This window comes from Balaenoptera musculus, chromosome 19 (assembly GCF_009873245.2).
Source record: "Balaenoptera musculus isolate JJ_BM4_2016_0621 chromosome 19, mBalMus1.pri.v3, whole genome shotgun sequence".
Lineage (NCBI taxonomy): Eukaryota > Metazoa > Chordata > Mammalia > Artiodactyla > Balaenopteridae > Balaenoptera > Balaenoptera musculus.
The window spans coordinates 57494261-57516947 of record NC_045803.1 but is presented as its reverse complement, the minus strand read 5'-3'; the positions used below and the strand labels follow the sequence as shown (position 1 = coordinate 57516947).

The 22687-nt window shown below is 54.1% G+C and overlaps 1 protein-coding gene across 5 annotated transcripts; it reads right to left on the bottom strand.

Annotated features, from left to right (window-relative positions):
- Positions 1 to 260: 260 nt before the first annotated feature.
- IRF8 (interferon regulatory factor 8) lies at positions 261 to 22260 on the bottom strand. 5 transcript variants are annotated; one of them, XM_036835048.1, is made up of 9 exons: positions 22198 to 22260; positions 18455 to 18629; positions 12747 to 12930; positions 10214 to 10302; positions 8767 to 8872; positions 7646 to 7696; positions 2828 to 3214; positions 2055 to 2170; positions 261 to 1516 (listed from the first exon to the last, which is right to left on the bottom strand). In XM_036835048.1, the coding sequence occupies exons 2-9, from the start codon at positions 18626 to 18628 to the stop codon at positions 1340 to 1342; spliced, it is 1284 nt and encodes a 427-aa protein (XP_036690943.1). In that variant the 5' UTR covers position 18629; positions 22198 to 22260; the 3' UTR covers positions 261 to 1339. The 5 variants fall into 5 exon arrangements, with proteins under 5 accessions (XP_036690943.1, XP_036690945.1, XP_036690944.1 ...); XM_036835050.1 differs by having other exon boundaries at positions 7646 to 7693; XM_036835049.1 differs by lacking the exon at positions 22198 to 22260 and adding an exon at positions 21906 to 21929.
- Positions 22261 to 22687: the final 427 nt, after the last annotated feature.

The window sequence follows — 22687 nt, the reverse complement described above, 5'->3', positions numbered from 1 at the left end:
CCACACCTTCTTTGTCTATTCCTCTGTTGATGGACATTTAGGTCATTTCCACGTGTTGGCTACTGTGAGTAGTGCTGCTATGAACATAGGGGTGCATGTAGCTTTTCGAATTATAGTTTTGACTGGATATATGCCCAGGAGTGGGATTGCTGGATCATATGGTAATTCTATTTTTAGTTGTTTAAGGAACCTCCATACTGTTCTCCATAGTGGCTGCACCAATTTACATTCCCTGCAATTGGCAGTGTAGGAGGGTTCCCTTTTCTCCACACTGAGTGGGGTCATCTCTGACTGCAAGGAGTACTGGGGCTAGGGGACCAGCGTAGTGGTGAGAAGCTGACATATCTCACCCAGTGTTCCCCAATCCACTCCAGCTGCCCTCCCATGTTCCACATCGCTGGCCCACGAATGGGTTGACTGAATCAAAGCCACGATCAAAAAGCTGGTGCCATCCACAATTATTTTTTGAACTTGTGGTTTATATCCTGCCCACTTTATAAAAAAAAAAAAAAAAAGATTCAAGGCAGTTTACAATAGGACAATTAACTTAAAAAGGGCAATTAAAAGTACAAATATTTTAAAAACAGGTCAAAACCATTTAGAACGAAGAAGAGAGAGGTATGTCAGATGATTTAATTACAGAAATAAAAAAAATAAATTTAGCTCTAGGCTTCCTGGCAACAAAGGCCCAAAAGGAAAGTTTTCATTGTCTGAAGATGAAAACACACCAGTTCACCTGGCAATGGAAATGCTCTCCTGGCACCAAATTCTAGGAAGACAGTGCGTTCTTCTAAAAACCCAGGAGTTTTGCTTTCACTTATTAAAGGAAGGCTGGTATCCAGGTGTCTTTAAATCTTATTAACATGCTTAAAAGAAGACACTTCACTGAATCAAGCATATGAAATCATAACTCTATAGCTCTAACCAAAGTTAAAAACAAAATTGATCTTCTACTCCAGATTTCTGTTCTGGAAACAGCTATTTGCTAATAAAATTGAACGCCAGGTCTTTGGAAATATCAAGTATCTCCAAATACTGAAAGAATCATAGCAACTAATGGTAATTAGGGGAGGATGCAGGAAATAAATGTTTTAATCACAAGTTACAGTTACAGCCTCCAGAGCATTTGGTGCGAGTTTCGATGCTTACATCTGAACGGTAGAAGTGGGGCACAGCTCTCTTTCCCTGTCAAGTACTCAGAGGACGCCCTTACTAAATGAAGAGCAGGGGAAAGCCTTCCACCCCAGGTCAGAGGGATCCACATCCTTAAATAATTACGACAGTAATTGTAATAATGAGATTCTAGATGTGGGCGGGGCGGGGTGCCCGAGAGAGAGACTTAAACTGTGATCTGCTGGTTTTCTCTGAAAAAAGGTCTCTGGTGTGAGGCACAAACATCTGGAAACACGCGGAAGACCTGGTCTGGCGGGGGCTCCTCGGGGGCCTGCATCATGGAGCCGGCACTGCAGCTCTTCCCAGCCTCTTCCACCAGCTGTCGGACGTAGAGCTGCTCGATCTGGAGGGACATGCACCACAAGGTCAGAGATGGAGGTGGGGAGGGAGGCGGGCCTCTCTGACTACCCGGCTCCAGAGCCATCCATCAGAACCTCCAGGCCTCCAATGAATGAACGAGCAAGCAGTCTTCCTGCAAAGACTCCTACGTGTACTCTCCCAGTAGCGCTCCAGTCTGGCGAGCCAGGGTCCAGAATTCCACCAATTAGAGTTCATTTCTTTGACTAGAGTTAAACAAGGGCTGGCAAAGCCCTAATCTGTCAACTTAGACCTTAAGACAACTGAACAGGGGGACTCTTTCTGAAAAGGAGGTTTTGAGTTTTAAAAAACGAACTAAACGAAAGGAGTGGAAACAACGTGGACTGTGGGAGTCCTGGAACATGAGACGATAGTTCAGGGATGAAAAGAGTCTCCTTCCCACACCTGAAGCGCTCGTCCAGGCCTGCACACGGGTGGAGCCCCCCGGGCCCTGCTGCCTGGTCCCCAGCCAGACGTGCAGGCTGCAAGGTCTGGACGCGAGCCCTGAAGCCGCCAGTTCTCACCTGCACGAGAATGAGCTTGGAGCGCAAGGGGGTCATATCTGGAAACTCCTCTCCGAAGCACAGCACCACCCTGCTGTCGGGAAGCCGGCTCTGGCTGTTGTAGAACTGCTGCAGCTCTGGAGGGACACCAGCGCAGGGGAAGGTGTTTGCGAATCCTGGCCTTGCGACCCCCTTGGCCAGGTGGACTCGGGGCTTTCGCACCTGAGCTCGTCCCCCTTCGCGGGGCCCCTTCTCCAGAAAGCCCCCGGGAGTTCTCTGGCCAGCAGCCTCAGGGGACCAGAGTGACTGATTTCACACGTCCCGACCTTCCAGGAGGAACTCCCGGGCGTGGGATCCTAGCCACACGCCTCCCAGGATGACGGCAGCCTCGGGCAGCGCTCCCGTGCGGGCGTGCACAAGGTCACTATCTCAGGACGTGGACACGGCTGCCCGGGGACCTTGCCAAGATGCAGATTCTGACCCCGCAGGCCCGAGCTGGGGCCTGAGACTCTGTGTCTGTAACCAGGGCCCGGGGACAGCCCACAACGACGTGGCAAGGCGCTAAGTTCCTTAATCCTCCAACAGCTGCGCAAGGAAAGAACCGCATAGGCGCCCCCTCTGCGGGCACCCCCTCCAGACGCCGGGAGTCAGGCAGGGAGGGGCCTGGGTGGCTCCGGGAGAACGGGCAGGGCAGGGTTCAAACGCAGGGCCGCCCCGCTGCCCCCTGGCTGGGGCCTCTCCTCCGCGGGCCACCCCTGGACGCACAGGCGGGAGGGAGGCGGGTCGGGACTGACCTCGGAAGAACTGGCTGGTGTCGAAGACCTTGACCACCTCGTCGCGCTCCAGCTTGTTGGGGCCGCCCCTGCCCGCCGCGGCGTTGCCGCTGTAGAACACGCGGCCCTGGCACAGCCGCTTGACCAGCACGCCCTGCCGGCTGCTGTGCAGGAGGACGCCGCGCTCCAGGTGCCCGAACAGCTTCCGAGTCACCTGCCGCTGCCGCTCACTGGGGATGGCGTCGGCCGGCGGGAAGCGCACCAGCTCCAGGCCCTCGGGCCCACACAGCCTGCCGCCGGGCAGGCCGGGCTGGCCCAGGGACAGGCGGCAGCCCTCGGGGCACGTGGTGGTGCTCTGGCCCACCAGCCTGCCCCCGTAGTAGAAGCTGATGACCATCTGGGAGAAGGCTGTGGGGAGACGGGGTCAGGTCAGGGGCTGCGGGAGAAGGGCCCGGTCCCTTCTGTGCCAACATGGCCGGAGCCTGCCTTTCTCCCAAGGGGGGACGGCTTAACCCTGGGACTCTTCGGCGTTCTGGGCAAGCTCACGGTGTTTATAAGCATGACTAAATACACAGAATCACTAAGGAAGCCAATGATTCAAAATAGTAAAATCTGCTGGAGTGTCCTCCCTCCTTCTGGGGACGGTCTCGTAACTGCTGTAATTTACAAGTCACGGTTGAGGGTAAACGATGTTGTGACAACTTAAATTCTTAGGAAAATAACTCCATCTCACAGGCCCTGCTCTACCACTATCTATCATGTATACAACATACAATTTATACTAGATGTATAAACAAACACATATACACATGCACATATATGAATGTACATATATATGTACACACGCAAACACACGCAGTACTGCCTACGTTCATAATGGAAAGAAATGCTAGATTTGATTTCCAGGTTAGTGAAAACAAAGATGTAATCTTTTTTCTGACAAATCCACAGTCGCCTTGGAGTTCCCTGAATTTCCAATTAAGAATCTCTCCAAAACCTTTCATCCAAACCTGTTCTCAGGAAGAAGTCTGAAAAGTACTCAAATTAAGGCAATGTTTCCCAAAATGTGCCACACATAAGATGATTGGGGGGGGGCGGGGGGAGACAGCATTAAATAAATGAAAAGATTATTCCATTTTCAATATTCTCTCCATCTCTGATCAAAGAAAGCCCTAGTTTGGTGCTGATGGACCCTTAATACGTAATTCTGACAACCTCCCTTTCAAACGAGGCAGAGCACTTGAGCCTCTGAGCCTTGGGTGGGGGTAATATAATGGCCAGAATTTCTGAACAGTGTGTCTGGTTTCCACTGACTTTGCTTTGGCCTCTGAGTTCCTACTTACAGCAAGTGACATTGGTTCCACCTTTACAGGCAATGATAGATGGTCCCCATTTAAATTAAACTTAATTTTTTAAAAGTGAAACTTCGAGAAAAGTCAGACATTAATAATAGTCCAGGCGGTACCCAGGTATGAAAACCAACTGTGAAGGTGGGGCTCACGTGACTACTGTTTGTTTGGGAACCTCTAAACTAAGGTGGGAGTGAAGACAACAGGGAGTCCAGGGACACCCCCAGCGGGACCTGCATCTTAATACCTTAAGCTACAAGAAGTACACGCACTACCAACGAGCTTGGTGAGTTCAGGGCACCTTCCAAGTGCCCGAGACCCGCCGAGGGCTGCCTCTGGAGCCACACGGGCTGTGAGTGGCCCAACTCCATGGTGCCCCCGAGAGCTGTGCAGGGCCCCACCTGCCCCACCATCAGGGGCGGCCCTGCGAGCAGCCACCTGCCCGGCCGGGGTTAACGTGCCGCGCACTCCTGATTCCTCGGACCCTCCCACTGGGCTCCGCTCAAACGGCGAGACGCCCTGCTCCATTTTCTCCCACGTCGGAGTTCAGTGGCGTTCCCGAATCATGCGGGGTTGTGGGTTGGGGCTTCAGGTGGTCCAGTCCAACTCGTTTCCTTGACATTTGGGGAAACTGAGGCCCGGGGGGGCTCAGCGGCACCCGCATCCCAGCCCACGTCTCATCCCCCGCTCACCGCCCTCCCCACGTGCCGTGTCTGCACCACCTAACGCTCCACGCTCCGCTCCCTACACTCCGGAGCAATTCTGACCTTTGTCCCAAATGAATGAAATGCTCCAGATTGACTCTGTCACCGCTCTGCCCCTCCGCCCTGTCATCGCCCAGGCCTTATCTCATGCCAGCGCCTCTCGGCCATGTGAACGGCCGCTGCACAGGTGCTCCAGACAGGCCCAGGAGGGCTGTGCAAGCGGCCCCTGCTGAGGGGTGGCGCGGGCTGGGAAGGCCTGAGCAAGGACACACAGCCGCTCCAGCCGAGCGGTGGAGGCCCCGGAGGAGAAGCGCCTCAGCCCGGCCACCAGCAACCCCGTCCTGCGCCCGGTTTAGCCACTCGCCCACCGAGGACAGCCCTGCTGGGGGACAGTCTGACCACGGTGGTGGCTCAGCACAGATGCCAGGGGCACGGACTCTGGAGCCTGGCCACCTGGCGTGTGGCCCCAGCTGGGTGGCCCAGGCAGCGGCTCCACCACTCCGAGCCTCAGTCTCCCCATCAGCAAAGTGGAGACGACGGTCCCACCCCCGGGCAGCTGTGAGAACTGTGTGAGCTCGCATTTGTGCCCAGCGCGTGTAAGCACCGTGTAAGTGACGGTTAAATAAACTGGGATGACAGGACAAAAGACGAGCTGCGTAGATGAGAGCCCTGAAGTTGTGTCCCATCCCTGGTCTCACAGCCGTACCTGGTGCTGAGCCGTGGTTGGGACCCATTAGCATACTGAGTCCTCACAGCGACCCCCTTGAGATGGAGACTATTCACAATTACACCATTTTCCAGGTAAGGAAACCGGGGCATAGATGAGTGAAGGCGCTCGCCCTGACGACGCGACTGCCAAGTTGGGGGCCTGGACCCAGCCCTCCCCAGCAGGCCAGCTCCATGCCTGCCACTCCTGCCACTCTGACAGTTCCAGACGATGCCCTTGAGCCTAGTCACTTCCACAACACAGTCGAAAACACGCTGGCGGCCTGAGGCGCGTGTGGGTCCGCCAGCACAGTGGGGTGCCGTCAACACGTGTCTGTTGCCAGCGTCTTACATGGGATGTTTCACATAAAAATCCAGACCTCTGGTTTCTCTACAGTAAATGGGGAAAGCGAGGCTGGCTGGGTCTGCGGGTCCAAGGGCAGCGCAGTGGGCAAGGGGCTCCACTTTGCCACACTCCCTACCGCTCCCTGGCGCCTTTCACGTGTCCGCTTCACTCACTGCCTCCTGCCTGCAGGGTTAAGAACAGGGAACCCTTGACAGCTTATTCACCTAGTGGGGTGTGTGTGAACGGAACAGAGGGACCAAAGTCCACAACTTCTACAAGAACGTTTCAGGACTTTCTCGGCATGAGGCAGTGGCTGTGAGTCTCCTCACACGCTGGGTGCTGAGAAGCTCTGGAACAACCCAGGAAACTTCCTCCCTAAACTGTCTTTGCTCACCCAGATGCCGCAGCCCTGTGCCCAGCTACTCTTCTGCCCCCAGAAAGCATCAGTCAGCAGACTCCCCGGGCCACGGCCCCGTGACCCAGGCATAAACCGGTCTCAACAACAGGCTCGCACCAGATGCCTGGGTTTGAACCCTGCACCCCGCTTCCCAGCTGTGGGACCTCGGGCCAGCAATTTAACCTCAAAGCCTGTTTCCTCTTCTGTGAAGCCGGAGTTCTAACAGCCCCCAGCTCGCAGGGCTGCCGTGCAATGGATAAGAGCTCTGAGAACAGGAGGGTTGTTTTCTTTATAATCTTCTGGCCTGGGTGAGACCTGGCTCCACCCACCCCCCAAATATACCCATCCCGTGAGGGCCTTGGTCGAGACACTGCCCCCTGAGCCCCGTTTCCTCCGCTACACCAGGAGGCCTGACGCCCGCAGCCCTAACGTCCTGTGGTCCATCTTGATGAGTCAAGCTGCTCGCTTCTCACAGAACTAGGCAGCTACTGGGGAAGACACCGCCTTCCTCTGCCCTGAAGATGCCACCAATGAGCCTGAATGTAAATTCCAGAATCCCCGGCAAAACTAGACAACCATGTGGCACAGGCCACCTCTGCCCGCAAGGGACAGGGGCACAGACAGAACGGACCAGCTCGGCGGCCCACAAGCTGCGTGACCCAGGGTTTCTGAGCCTGTGCAGTGGGAACAGTAACGGCACCTGCCTAGAGGTGGTGCCGTAATGAGATGAGGCCATGAAAGTCTCAGCACGGATCCTGGCACCCAACCAGCACCATCTTCACCACCAGCACCACCACCGTCATCATCAACACCATCACCACTGTCGTCGTCATCGTTATTAGTAGCCTTATCGCTACAAGCTTGGGTGTGGGAGAGGGTATGTCAGTAAAGGAAACTGACCCCAGTAACACTGACCAATTACGTCCCTACCAGCAAGTTGTAACAATACCCCGTTAGAACCTCACGGCACCCTGCTGCGGTGGCTGTCACCACTGTCCCTACCTTACAGGGCAGGAGCCTTTAGTTCAGAATGGTTCAGCTCCTCCACCTGGGGTCGCACAGAGCGGGGCCTTGAGCGTGTCTGTGCCCACGCTCTTTCTCCTGCATAACTGCACCCAGAAAGAACTCTTTGGATCTGTCTGTTAGTCCAACCCAAAAAGAAGCTCAAGACCGCCACTTGCTCGCAAGCCAAACAGTGAGAAGGAGGAATCGGGCTCCCAACTTCCGACACCGGATCGCGCTCGTCCACAACCCTCGTGGGCCCCCACGGGTCCTGAGAGCTTTGTCTTCAAAGAGCTCGCCTGGCCCGCCCCCAGCCCGCCCCGCGCCCCTCCGTACCTGCGTGGTGCGCGTCGTAGGTGCTGTACCCTGGCACCAGCGGCAGGCCTGCTGGAGAGAGACAAAAGCAGCTTCAGACCCAGCCAGACCCCCAGCCGTGTGCGGGAACCCAGTCTCCTTAGGAGCCGCACGTGCGTGCTCCTGAGGCCCCGCCGCAGTCTTCCGCCACGTTCAGGGTGTTCCCTCCCGGCAGAGCGACCCTTGTTTCATAAAGCCAGACCTCAACCCGACCGGCGGGCAGGGGGCGGAGCCTTCCCCTGTGCTGTGGGATCTCTGATCGTGTGTCGGCGTGACGCCACGGGGCCACACTTCCTTCCCGCCCCAGGGTCTGCTGCTGGAATACCCTGGACTGCGGCCCCGCACCCAGGCCTTGCCCCGGAGGGGAGCCCGGAGCCCAGCGAGTGTTCCCGGTCGTGTTGCCGCAGCAGAGGGATTCGGGGCGACATCGTCCCCCAGCAGCCGGCCAACTGTGAGGCCGCTACCCCCCGGTCTCCCACGGGGGCGGTGGGGCAAAGAGGCGAGGGGGGAGGCAAGGACGCTCGTGCCCCAGGAGGGAGGGTTGTTTCAAGGGGCGGGGGCATCAGAAGCTAAGAAAAGGGCGAAGGCCTCGCTTGTCCTCACGACCCTGGGGGCAGGTCCTGGTGTCTCCGTTTTATAGTCAAGTAAACTGAGGTTCGAATAAGATATGCAACTTCCTGGCACGGGATTCGAATCCAGGGCTCCGAGCTCTCCCCATCTCAGATGCCCTCGGCTATCCTTGGCTCTCAGGGGTCCTCATGTCACAAGACTGTCCTAACGGACCTACAAGCCCCGCTGCATCTTCCCTCTGGTCTCCCGCCCCTCCGTCCGCCCTTCCCAGGAGCACAGTGGGGTGCGCCACCGCCTACGGGAAGGACACTGTGCCTCCAGGGGACAGTGGCAAGTGGGGCGCAAAGGCGTGGCCGGGCTGCGCCCTCGGGGCCGGAAGCCACGCCAGCTCTCTGGGCTCAGTCACCTTCAGGAAAATAGGGATCACGGTAGCCTCCCCGCCCACCCCACCCCAAGCAGAAAGGCGTGAAGGCCGGTAGCCATGGGAACACCTCGGCCCCCCACCCCCCGCAGCGCGGGGGCCCCGCCCTCACCTGCGCCGGGCTGCTGCACCCACCAGTCCGGGAGGAGCTGACTCCTGCAGGCCTCGGGCGGGGAGGGGCTCCGTTTGACCAGCCCCATGTAATCGTCCACGGGAGGCTGGGGCGGGGCGAGAGAGGAGAGCGCTGCTGTCACTGGGCTTCCAGACTTAACTACAACCACGTTGTCATCTCTATCGCACGAGATGAAGCAAAGCTTCACTCTGCATCTTCAAAGGTCCAAGACAATAAATCCACCAGGCTGAGCGGTCAAACCACGAGACCGAATCACTAGCCTCGCGGGGCCCCCTCATGTGCTTACTGGCCTTTTACATGGAAGTGCCTATTGCAAAACCGAATGGCCAGGTCACCCAGCTGCCCTAACGCCCTGGGGAAGCACATGGTGACCTTAGACACAGTCTCCCGCGCTCCAGCCTGTCTCACTCCACGCGCCACGTCTAGACTTTCCATCTCTGACCCAGTCCTTAAAGGAGGCTGGCAAACCCAGTGAGAAAACGTTTGGAGACCTGCTCTCGCTGGGATCCTCACGTGCCAACGCAAGTATCTCTCTTAGCTGAGTTGGCTGGAAAGCCTTGTATGGAAAACGGGACATCACTGGAAAGAAATGAAGCCAGGAATTCACTGGGTGTGCTGCCAGAGCCCACCCAGAGACTTAACAGCTGCCATCTGCAGGAAAGCCAGGCAGCCCAGAGGAGGCTACATCTTGTTATCTACATTCTCTCCCTCAAAGCACTCCAAAGGATTCTGTTACTGCCATGTGAGTGTTGAGAAGAATCTGTATAGCACCCACACCCCCTTTTGCAAGGCTGTGCGGAATAATTTTAGCTAGGCAATGTCGGCCTTGCAACATGCACAAAAACATAGCTATGAAGCTAAAGGTAGCTAAAATTAGTATTCAAAAACGCACGTGTTTTGCCTAAGGAGACCCCATTAAGCCTTCACTTAGAGCCTATGAACTATGAGCTTGTGTACAATTCTAATAAGCCTGGTTGTATGGCTCTCCAACCCATCAAGGACTAAGAGCTGCATGTTAGTAACCAGTGCGAGAGCTGTATGATAATCCATATCATGACGACGACCCCAAGCAGCAAAGAACGTTTACTGTTTCACTACAGCCTGCCTAAAACGGCAAGGGGATATATGGTGCCACTCAAAATGTTTAAAATATGACAAGTTTAGAGCCTGAGGGAACTTCACTGCTGCAGAGCAGGCAGCTCGGCCCCAGCCCTTGGGATGAAGGACAAGCTGTAAGCTGCAGGGGGCTGACCAGCGGTTCGAGGCTGGCCTCGCGAGGATGGCAGGCCCTCACGCCCCATCCCTGAGCGAGCGAGAGCCCGCGGCCCCGGATGCCTCGGCAGAGCATTCGGGATGGCGCTGCTCTCCACCGAACACGCGCAGCTTCTGTCGGGGCCGGACCTCTGGAAACGCTGCCGCCACTCACCTCCTTGATCAGCTCGTCGATTTCGGAGCGACCGCACTCCATCTCTGTGGCTTCACTAATGCAGCCGGGAGCCACCACGCCTAATTTGCCTACGGAAAACCGGACAAGCGCATGACAACCAGCACTGAGGCATCACAACCATCGTCAGGGCCACAGTCAGTGCTTTTTCTTAAGGCTAGGCTGAAGGAAACAGAAGCCAATGTGCGTCTTCATTGGTTTGGCAAAGGCCTAGAAACCTTTTTCCCGCGCTGCTTCAGTCATCTGGTCAGCAGGCACAAGAGAAGTCGGCTGCTGCTGTGTCCAGCACTCAGAGGACCAAGGCAGCACTTTGGTATCTTCCTTCTATTTGCTGAGATCTAAGAAGAACTCAAATCAGATCTACTCTACAACCGACAGAGGTTAGAGTTACAAGCTAGGGCATCTGACACGCAAAGATTTCCTGACAAAATGTGTTTGCAGGTTGGAGTCTTTTTTTTTAAAGTTAATGGGCAGGAAATCTCATTTTGGCCTTTCCCAATAGACATGTGTGCATCTGTGCACGCACGTGGCGCACCATAAAGGCTCGCGGATGCCCAGGCTGGAACCCGCCTGCGGCAGGAACCGTCTAAAGGCACACGAGCGTTCCCACGACAAGCACTCTGGACTGGCTAGTTTCTTCCCCCCTCTCAGGCCTCTTCCCCAGCCAGAAACTCACCTCATTACATTTATCCATGTGAGATGTATTATGACCAACAAACACTCGTTTGCTGGAATTCAGCGGTCCCAATCATCTGTAGAATTGACCCACTGTTTCATCCGGACTGAATATTGATTTGATTTTGATTTGAAAAAAATCACTCAGAAGCTGCTGATGGGGGCAGCAGGGGGCAGGTGGGGCACCCCCAGAATAGCCAGCAAACCACTGAGGTACAGAGCAGAGTGCGCCCACCTAGACATTATGCAAACGCGAGGCTTCTCTGCCCCCTGAGAACCGCTGCTTCTGTAACATCCACCCCTGCAGGTGATGCAGGCTGCGCTCCGAGCTATAAACAAGCCAGGGTAACCTGCCCGTTCAAGCTTGGCTGACCCTGTGGGTGGGAGGGTTAAGAGAAACTTCTCTGTTCCTTCAAGTCACAATGTATTATACTCTGTGATGATGAAAAATTTATCCAAAACTGGAAGTCAGACGGCAATAGAGCACCCCAGAGTATTAGCTAAGAGGTGTCCCCCTAAGGGCCATCTGATTCTCCATGGGGAAGGTCAGTTTGTTTGACTTCCTACTGATTATCCATTAGGGTTCAGACTCAGTAGAGTTAGGTATCAATTCACAGACAACTAAGCTACAAATGATCACTAGAGAAGGTCACCCCCAACCATGGTTGTGTTGCCCGGGCAGGACACTCACAGGTTCGGCTCAGCCTTCCTGCCTTTCACTGACCGTGCGCACCTGCGTTGCATGCTCTGTGAAGCAATCTTAGACGACGGCACGCTGGTGCCCTCGTTAATGAGTTAGACTACTCTCCGACCCAGGCTCACCATTTATTTCTGAGAGTCACGATTTTAACTTTTTAAAAATTACGTACCAACATTTTCAACCTCCCTGCAGTGGGAAGAGCCCCCTCAGAAACTCAGAATTCCTGCCCAGCCCTAGGCAGTTTTCAAGGGTTCTATTTTCTTCCCAGCATTACTGGACGACTGACTAAGCGGCTATGGAGGAAAGGATGCTGTGCCAAGATTCTAACTGCTACATCAAATGGCTAAGAAAGTCAACCTGTTGAAAGAATGTTTTTAACTAGGGGTGGTAATTAGGTTTCATCTCCTGGGCCAGCTCTAATCTGTAGCAGCTGCAGAGCACAGCACTTTGAAAACGCCTGAGGCCAGATTTGAGCTCAACACATCCTGATCGATTAGTGAAGTCTGACCAGAGCAGAGAGTGGACATTAGGGCGGGGGCGATGTGAGGCAGGTTTTTGCTATTCTGCTTTAATCTCCTCACAACTGCTTTCCTGGGATTTTACATCGGGAGGAGACTTCAGGAATGATCACATCTGGGGGTTCCCAAACAACGGTCAGGATCTAGTATCTAGAAGCATATCCGATCTCCAGCAATAAAGCCAACAGCGCGCCATCTGCAAGTTCATTCAAGAGCTCTGCCCTCAACCCCTATCAGCCATCCCTTCTTTGTCCGCCTTATTTTCTCCTGGCCTGCTCTGCAAGCTGCTAGAAAACAAAAGGAATCCCTCATCGGCACTGTTCGGGGAGCCTTGCTCCCGTCCAAGCCCGTTGCTGCGCCCCAGGGAGGCCCCAGCACTCGCTCCTGGTCCAGCAGTGCCAGCTGCCACCCCGTCTCCCGCCCCTTCCTCCCGTCCGCTGCCTCTCAACTGGAAGCTGCCACAGTCAGCAGATGGTGGGTGAGGTCAGCGGAAGGAGACCTCAACCTCTGCTGACGTAAAGGAGAGAACTATCTGTTTAGCTGGACCCCGTGGGCGGCGACTCGAACCCCAGACCCAGGCGGCCTCCGTTGGGCCAAGTGCCCATAAAGAAAGGATACTTACATTTTTGCTCCTCCTCGGGGACGATTCGGTAAACTTTATACGGTTCAGAAATGTCCAGCTGGGACCGGTCTGTCACTTCCTCAAAATCCGGGCTCTTGTTCAAAGCACAGCGTAACCTCGTCTTCCATGTGGCCGGCTCGGCCTTGTCCCCTTCCTTAAACTTCCCTTTAAAAACGGCCCAGGCCTGAAGGAAGAGAAAAAAACCCATGAAGTACCCAGCTGGCCCCGGGACCACACACACCCAGGGCCACGGGCAGGACCTGCTCTTCTGGCCCTCCTGAAGGTCCTCAGTCCAGGATTTCAGGGCTCAGAGACCCCAAGCAGACCACTTCCTCTGACAGAAGTGAAAAGACCCAGGTCGGGGGGAGGGCGTTCCGGAACTCGAACCCAGGCCCAAGGACGGACACACACACACACACACACACACACACACACACACACATCTTGGCTCTGCCCCCTGCAAATCCTCGAACCCAGGCCCAAGGACAGACACACACACACCTTGGCTCTGCCCCCTGCAAATCCTCGAACCCAGGCCCAAGGACAGACACACACACACACACACACACACACACACATCTTGGCTCTGCCCCCTGCAAATCCTCCCCTGGACCAGAGGACCGGGAGGAGCCCGAGGTCAAGTAGCACAAAGAGGAAGCTTCACATGGTTTCACTAGAATGTTCAAAACAAAGAGCAATTTGTTGCTTTTTCAAATCAACCTCTAGCTAAAATTTAGCGTGAAAAGGGAACATTTGCAAAAAAGTCTGAATGCGGTCATCCACTGCCCTGCTACTTTTAACAGCAATTTTGTTTTGCATTTTGGCATTTATTCTAACCTTCCCCACCCCCTTCTCCCCTACCGCTCCCCAGGGTACTGTTTAAAATGCAAAGAAATGTTTTCCCTCTCTGTGGGTTTTTTTACAGCTCCATTTTCTGACCTCTCCAAACCTTAGAATCTGAACTAGGACCAGAAATTCAAAGCTGGAAACTTTTAAGTCAAAATGTAAAATGGGGCAGTATTTAAAAAAAAAAAAAATTAAAAACGTGGATGGGCACAGTTTTTAGATTTCAAAATTGGAATACAGACACACCAATCAGGAGGTCACTACTGTCAGGTGAAAATAACGTTTGGTGTCAGGCAAAATCAGACATGTCTTCCAGCCTAAAATAATAGGAGATCTGGAGGGAATTCTCAACCCTCACCCGGGAAAATGAAATTCTAAGAGCTGACTTTCCCAAGGTGACCCAGTCTGGGATTAAAAACCAGCTGTTCTGACTTCCAACCCAAGGAATTTCTACTTCAGCAAGCAGCAGGCAGGTGTTCCCAAGCTTAATGCATGTACCGATCCCCTGGGAAGCTCGTTAAGATAGGGATTCCTGGGCCCTGCCCCTCAAGAGTCTCCTTGGGTACCTGTGGGTTAGGTCTGGGAACCCGTATCTTTAGCCAACATCCCAGTGATTCTGACTTAGGTGGCCAGGAACTCCATAACACCTTGAGTCAGATTCCCATTTAAAATAGTTCTGGTAGGGCTTCCCTGGTGGTGCAGTGGTTAAGAATCCACCTGCCAATGCAGGGGACACAGGTTCGAGCCCTGGTCCGGGAAGATCCCACATGCCGCAGAGCAACTAAGCCCGTGCTCCACAGCTACTGAGCCTGCGCTCTAGAGCCCGTGAGCCACAACTACTGAAGCCCGCGTGCCACAACTACTGAAGCCCACGTGCCTAGAGCCTGTGCTCCGCAACAAGAGAAGCCACCGCAATGAGAAGCCCACGCACCGCAACGAAGAGTAGCCCCCGCTCGCCTCAACTAGAGAAAGCCCGCGCGCAGCAACGAAGACCCAACGCAGCCAAATAAATAAATAAATAAAATTTATAAAATCGGCCTGGCTTGTTCCCCTGATGTAAGACAAGTTCAGTGCCTGTAGCATCCCCTCTCCCCGCTGTGACACCCAGAACATCTCCAGACACTACCAAGTGTCCCCTAAGGAAGTACTATCATGACTCACACACACCCTCATTTGAGAACCACTGAGCTGGTAATCCGCGTTACCACTGGGCCTGGAAGAGCGTGGATTTGGGGGCCATGTTAGACCAGCTGGGGTGTATCCAGAGCTGCACAGCCCACGGGGCACTGCCGTGGGCACCCGTCCATTCAAAGCTCACACTCACCCCATCAGGAAAGCCAGATCCAAAGAGCAAAGCAGGGCCCCGCAGTCAGGACGTGCACCGGGCTGCATTGGGCGCCCCGCCGCCAGCCTGCCCTGAGCCCTTGCAGGGCTCTCTGGCCAGCTCGCAAGTACCAGCTTACCTGGGTGATCTCTCAGGACTCTTCAAGAGCAAATGCTAGACAGAACAGAGTGATCTGAGGCCAGAGGCTCAGAATACACCGGAACCTACGTCTCCCCTGTCCGTGTGCTGCTCTGCGCTCGTCAGCAGCCAGCGTTAAACCCGGGACCACCGGCTCTCCCCCATTTAACATTATTGACTCATAGAGAACAGATTTGTGGTTGCCAAGGGGGAGGGATGATTGGGAGTTTGGGATTAGCAGATGCAAACTATTAAATACAGAATGGATAAGGAACAAGGCCCTACTGTAGAGCACAGGGAACTATATTCAATTTCCTGTGATAAACCAGAATGGAAAAGAATATAAAAAAATATATATATGTATAACTGAGTCACTTTGCTGTGCAGCAGAAATTAACACAACATTGTAAGTCAACTACACTTCAATAAAATTTAAAAACAACAGAAAACAAAAAACATTACTGTCTCATTTTGTGCTTTAAAAGTCAAATGTGATTTTTTTCCTCGAAGGCCTAGTGAATTTGAAATATCTGCTACTAAGTAAGTTCTAATTTATTCAGGCCTGTCACAGAGCCTGGTCAATGGCAGGACAATTAACGAGTCATAACCCTCAGTTAACTAGATCTTCCCCCTCAACTTTATGAAAAGGAGGCAAAATACTTTTTTAAGAATAAATGAGCTGATATCAGGGCCTCATCAGTACAGTCAGGGATAATACAAAATGAACTAACGTCTTTTTCAATCTCCCGTCTCTGGTCCACACCACGAAGCTGACCTCACAATGACACCTGCAGACAATGAAGGATTCTCTGGTATAAGTGGCTTCTTACGATCCCTGACTAAGGCAGGAAAGCAGGCTCATTTTTTTTTTTCTCTTAACTCATAAATTTTTGAAAGGTTTTCTTTGAATGTTTGAAACAAAAGGTTCTCTACTTAAACAGAAAATCCTCAAGATGGCTCAAGGCCTGACTGTTGGCTTCTTCCAACAGCAGAGCTCTGTTGGTGGACATGGCAGAGACGTGCCCCTTGGTGGATGGAAGTGAGCACCACGTGGGGACGGGCCAGACGGGTCCTTCCACCATGTGCGTGTCCACCAGCCCAGGCTGTCTGTCGCCCTTCGGGTGGCCGCCCAGCTCTGGGTGGGCGCCCAGTCTCCCTCCCGCCCCCATTCCTGCCGAGATTGTAGACTCATTTCAGATTGCCACACTGAGGGACTGCGTAATCAACGGAAACATTGGGAATCTTGCACATTTTTCTCAACGCTGTTGAAACGGCCATGAAGAACATTGCATAAGATGTATAAATCTGGGGCTCTATTTCATTACCCCCAGAGCAGAGCGGGAGCAGGGCGAATGGAGAGGCCTGCATCTCCGCCGGCAAGCCACAAGCGGGGCCGTGCAGCCACTGGTCCCGCCCCCAGCCCCCTCCTGAAGCAGTGTTACTGACGGTCAGCCTCCAACTGTGCCCTCAGCACCCCCACGCCTCCGCTTCAATCTGTTCATCCTGGCCACGGTCCGCTCCTAGCAGGGTTCTCAGTGGGGAGGGGGCATCTGGCAACGTCAGGGGCATTTCTGGTTGTCACAGTGGGGCAGAGGGTGCTACCGGCATCTAGAAGGTCAAGGCCAGGATGACGCTAACATCCTCTGAGGTGCACAAGACGGACCCACACAAGGAACAATCTGGCCCCAGGTGGCGGAGCCCTGGCTTACAGCCATCTGTGATCTAGAATTCCCAATCGACTGGCTGCACCTTGGGCAATATTAAAATTTAGATGGAGCCATTCCCAAGAGAAATTCACTGTGATGCCAAAGGCAAAAAGCTTCTCCAAGAGAGGAATCCACGATGCCACCAAGGAGGAGAAAGGAGGCATGAGCAGTGCCCAGGCTCCCGACCTGGGGTCCCTGAAGGGAAGAAACCTGCCGGATGGATGTCCAGGCCACGAGGGCCCCCTTGAAGGTGAGCGCAGAACGTCCGCACGCGCCCACTTTTCTTGGAGGGGCAGGCAACTGGCATCAGATTGTCAAAGAGCTCTGTGACCCGGGTTACACAGTAACAGAAGTGCTAAGACGTGCAGCCCCCCTGCAAACACCAGGCAGAGACGTGAAGGACTGAAATGCCTCATGAGCCAGCTTTGACCTATCAGTGCTCTGCTCCGGGGCCAAGGTACAATCTCTGTCATTTTGGTTGTGTCGGGGACAGTCATCCCGGCTAAGGGTCCAGTGCTGCGCTGGGGTCCTGCAGGCCTTTGCTCCCCTCACTCATGCGCGCCTGGGGTCTGGCTCTGCCCGCCCCCCACCCTGCTCAGCCTCCTGGCTCCTCCCCACACTCACTCACTCTCCCCCCGCCCGGACTCTGGCCCCCAAATGCCCACACAACAAGCACATATGGCAGCAGTTTGCAACCCAGATTCTGAGTCGGATCACCTCTGATATGTCTGTTTGCAAACATGGAGGCCTGGGCTCACCTTGGACCTAGGGCTCCAAATCTCCCAAGGGGTGGAGCCCACACTTCTGTGGCCCTGATGACCGATGGGGGATCCTGATGAGCCGGCTGGGCTGCAGAGCTGGGATGCCCTGGCTCTTCTGCCTGAATCTAGGTGATGGGTACGGCTAGGGGTTGGGAGCCTGGGCTCACGACTGGGATGCCTGGGTTCAAACACTGCCTCCATCATCCAAGAGCTGGGAGATCTTGGACAAGTCACTTCTCCTCTTGGAGCCTCTACAGAACAAGGACAGGAACGGCACCTACTGCATAGGATTGTGTGGGAGGAAAACAAATAAAACACGTGGGGCTGGGCCTAGCACAGAGCAAACTCTCAGTCAGCGCTGCTGTCTCAGTGCACGTGGTGGAACTACACAGCAGCTCGCTCCATGCTTGGGGTACTGATGATTCTCAAGGGAAGTGGGCTAGTTTTAGACACCGGCTGCAGGTTCAGGACACCCACATGACCTGGCCCCAGAAGTGATGACAGATGGTGTCTCTCTCATCTGAGCTGACCCTACACTGCCAAGCAGAAGTAGCAACTCTGAAAGAATGAAGAATTAAACCTTTCCTAGAATTCTAAATGGAATTTAGGGGGCAGCCCGGGGGAAAAGGTCTCAGTCTAAAAGAAGTATTTTCTCTCTGTGTTTGCCAGTCCTCATGCAAAAGAAATGGTAGCGCAAGGGAAGAAAGTGCCCTCAGTTTCCCTCATCGGAAAATGCCAACAATATACAACTAACCTGGAATGGGGTTAAATCGTATAACAGGTGTAAAATCACCTACTATATTTTTTGAGACACATTCGGCACTCATTTGTTTTAAGAAAAATTGGATTAACTTTCAAGCAAATAAGAAAGACAGCAATCACTCCACAGCTCCCCCAGGAGCTCACGAGGTGGCAGGGAGGCCAAGCCACTACCTTGAAGATGGAGGCGTCCACTTCCTGGTTGTAATCCTGTTTGCCAGCGTGTTTCCAAGGGATCCGGAACATGCTCTTCTCGTCGTTCTCCCAGATCAGCCCTGGGTACATGGTGCTATCGATCTGCTCAATCAGCCACTGCCGCAGCCGCCGGCCGCCGTTGCGGTCACACATCCTTGGAAAGAGAAAACATAGCCTGTGAAATTACAAACACTGTCTAATTACTCACAGCACCCCAGGTACTCAACAGCCAAGAACTGCTAACAGGAAAATCAGAGGATCACAACACAGGTGCCGGCTTGGGGGAAACCCACGGATCCAGGAACTCTGGGCCACCTGCTGTGAGAAGACAATGCCGGCTTCCAGGACCTCCAACCCTGAATGGAAACTGAAAGCTCACTGGGAAATCTGCAGCTGTGCGTCAGAAATGTGGCCCCAACTAAGGCTCTGGCTGTGCTCTTTCCAGCTTTCACCCCCTGTTCTGTTTCACGCAAACACAGCCGCATCTGAGAGCGTCACTCATCGTTCCATTTTTAGCAGGAGATGGGGGAAATCACTTTCACCTTTTCAGGTGCCCTCAATGAGCAGTCGATCGCTCTGAGAGCCAATTCCATGATTTAATGCCCCACTGGACCAGCATGCGTGAGCAAATATGACATTTGTGCTCTCCGAGAAACAAGAAATCCTCAAGGCTATCCCTTCTAGATTGCCCCTTCACAGCTGCTTTGGGAATGGGACCAAGCTGGGGTCCCATTCAAGTCTCACCATCTCTCAGCCGGGTGAGCCTGGATCGTCATTTAACCTCGGAGTGTCAGCTACGCTGGCTGACACACCAGGATAACTGCAGATACCGGGCGTTGTCATGGTGAGGACTCAGACCACACATATAGAGCACCTCACACACTGCCTGGACCTGAGAAGATTCTCTTTAAATAGCACATGTTGTTACTACTGTCCCAACTTGCCTCCTCAGGAACTCTTATGACCAACTGGGAGACAGAGGACAAGAGTGAGGAAAACAACTGCAGTGACAGAACAGAGCAAAGCTAGCCTCTCCCAGAATGCACCAGAATCTGGGGGCCTCACCACCCCGGGCGCCCAAAGACACCCTTGGGAAGAACATTCTAGCCAGAGCAGACAGCTTTCCCAACAGCACAGAGAAAGAGAGCACGACCGTACCGTATCGACTCACAGCCCACGTTTACAAGAACAGGGTGGAAATCCCCTAGGCGGTTGGACAGACGCCCACCCAAAAAAAAACAGCATTTCAATTCTTCGGATTAAAATGTGACCTCTTCGGGCCAACAAATTTGAAACAATCAGCAGTGACAAGACATAACATCCCTAAGAACATGGTCACATCCAGAGCCATCCTGGTCCATAAAGCAAAAAGTGTGTGTGTGTTTTGGACACTCCAGCCACCCCGCAGATGGCTATGCGGTCAGAGAAGGGGTCCAGGTCCCAGGTAGGAGGAGGTGAGGGCCCATGAGCGCCACCTGTAACTTTTTCATCCAATTAACTCCAGTTGCCCGTTTGTGGATTCAAAAGGAGTGAAGCGTGTGAAATGGGAACCGGACTTCGATTTGGAAACTGTAGACCCCAGCGAAGGCTTTTCTCTAACTAGACCTTGGGAAAGTCACTTGACCATCTCTCTGAGGCTCTCCTCATCGGCAAAGTGCATGGATCTCAAAGTCCCAGAATTTGAAAACAGTCCCTCGTGTTTATAAACTGGAAGGGACAGGTTTGGGAGGGACACCTGGTGAGAGAGATAAAACGACACCACCACGCACCCCAGAAAATAACTTAGCAGGGCAGAGATTCCCACAGGGCTTTCCTGGAGGAAAGATGGAGCATCTCCCCTCACCTGAGGAAGGAGCTGTGTGGAGGAGGGCCAAAGGGACCGGAACACAAAAGAAGGCTGGTGTCTGCGGATCTGTCGATTAAATGAAATGTTCCCGCTTGTTAGCATTTTGCTCACCCCCTTAGTACAAAGTTCATAAACTGGAGTCCATGCTCCAGGAGCCTCCTGAAATAAAAAGCAAAGTTTTGTTTGTACGGGCATTTTGCTAGAAAGCGGGTCAACACCTTCTCATCAGGATTTCTAATGGATTCATAACCCCCAAACTGTTAAGGACGAATCTTGTGGTGATTTATAAGAAAAAGAAAAAAAAAAAAAAAAGTAAGAGAATGGCACTGAGAGGAAGAGTGAGTCACAGAACATGAAAATATTCTAGAAATCATCTAATCCAGCCCCCGCTTCGTTCAAAAGACAAAAATCTGAGGCCCAGAGAGGCATCCCGACCCCCAAGGCCCCCAGCAGGATCTCATTTTACTCACCCTGCAGAGAAAAGCCACGGTTAAGTGAGAGGATCTCAGCATATGGACAGCTCACCTAAATTGTCACCGAAAGCCCCCCTCCAAGATTCTAAGTGGCGTTAAAAGCCTAAGATTCTTTTACAGTGTGATCCATAACAATTTACTGAACACTAACAAAATTCCACCAAATACAGAGCCAGGAAACGTTTATAAGCCCAGTCACATGTTTAAAACTTCCTCTTCCTCGATTTTTAGGTAATAATTCTCTTTATGGCCAAGTCCTATCTGGAGCTAATCTGCATCCCTATAAATCAGCCGGGGATCAGGCTTCCCAGGCAGGAGGTGATAAGAGGCTGCCCTGGGCCCACCCAACCCGGATTCCAGGAAGGGCCTGACAGATGGTGCAGGTGCAGGACTCACCTTCCCCACGTCTCTCAGGGCGCCTGGTCATTTGCCCTGGACACCCATAAGACCAAAAGCACAAAAGCCATTTCTCCTCCTGGTCCCAATCTTGCTGAAATACCTAAACCTCTCCCAATTCTCTGGAGAGGAAACTGCCATAATCCAAAAGGACTATCATTTAAGGGCTGGCTCCTAACTTGGCTTTCAAAAAAAGTGGGTTACATCCCGCATATGTTGGGGGGTAGTTTAAACTCTGGAAAATCCAGTCTCTAGTTTCCATTCACAAAGCACTTCACCGCCCCTCTGGGTAAGGAGCACACCTCACCTTAGAAAAGTCTGCCCTTTGCCCTGGGGCTCATGTTACACCAAAATGCTCTTTTAGCTGTGAGCCCTAAGCAGACTTTCTTGCCAGGAACGACCGGGCTATTATGGAAGCAAAAGACCTCCAACCGCACTCAGAAGTCTTACTTGTCATCGATCAGAATTAAAAAATCCAGCCCGCCCCGTCACAATCTAACCCCACCAGCGCGGCTGTACAAGGGGCAGTTTCACAGTTATGACTCCAGCCCTGTTCCAAGAGTAGGATTGGAGCGGGAAGGGAGCAGGTCTTACAACAAGGGGGTCAATATTTCCCTGCATTGTACGGGCCATTCTACAGTCTTCCATGCCAACCAGATTTTAAGAAAAACGAGATTATTTTAAAGCAACAGCCAATCTCTGGGAGCAGCCGCACCTGGATGCTCGGTTCGGATTCAGGAGAAAACGAGGACAGAGAAAGCAGACCAAGACTGCACGGCCGCTGCCTCCACGCCAGCCGACGTCCGCGCCCCCGGGCCGGGCTCCCAGCCCGCCGCCTACCTGCGCCGCCTCCCGCCGTCCGCGCCCCAGGCCCCGGGCCCACCTGCGCCGCCCGCCGCCGCCGCCCACGCCCCAGGCCGACCTGCGCCGCCGCCCGCCACCTGCACCCCAGGCCCAGGACCCCCAGGCCGCCGCCCGCGCCCCCGGTGCTCCAGCCCGCCGCCCACCTGCGCCGCCGCCAGCCGTCGGCCGCCGCCCGCGTTCCCACGCCCGCCGCCGAGCTCCGGAGATGCGCCGCGGCCCCGGGCGCCCGCGCTAATTTAAGGCCGGGGGCGGGCCCGGCGCGCAGAGCGACGGCCGTGCCGGCCAATACGTGCGGAAGGGCGGGAGGGGCCGCCCAATGGGAGCGGCGCGCCTGGCCCGCCTTCTTCGAAGCACTCGGCTTTCCGAGAAATCACTTTGCTCGGAGGCGTCGGCGGCCGAACGGTCCGCGAGTCTTCCGGGGTCCGCTCCGGGGGTCCCGGGAGTGTCCGCAGGAATTCCCGAGGGCCGCGGGGGGCGTCCGTCGCCCCAGGTCAAGGTTAGGGCGGATGGTGGGTACCAGATGGCGTAAGTCAGGCCAGTTGGGGCTGAGGCAGGGGGTCAGATGGCGGAGGTCAGGGCTGTGGGGTGGATGGTGGGTGTCAGCTGGCCGAGGTCGGGGCCGAGGTGGAGATC

What these genes read in the sequence shown, in the direction of transcription:
- IRF8 (XM_036835046.1), bottom strand. Translation starts at nt 17,725, where the DNA reads ATGATGGAGGCAGTGTTTGAACCCAGGCATCCCAGTCGTGAGCCCAGG. An exon ending in CCCCGAGGAGGAGCAAAAAT is followed by an intron (nt 10,303 to 12,746) that starts GTAAGTATCCTT and finishes GGTTTTCCGTAG; the next exon opens with GCAAATTAGGCGTGGTGGCT. An exon ending in GGTGCAGCAGCCCGGCGCAG is followed by an intron (nt 7,697 to 8,766) that starts GTGAGGGCGGGG and finishes GTCTCTCTCCAG; the next exon opens with CAGGCCTGCCGCTGGTGCCA.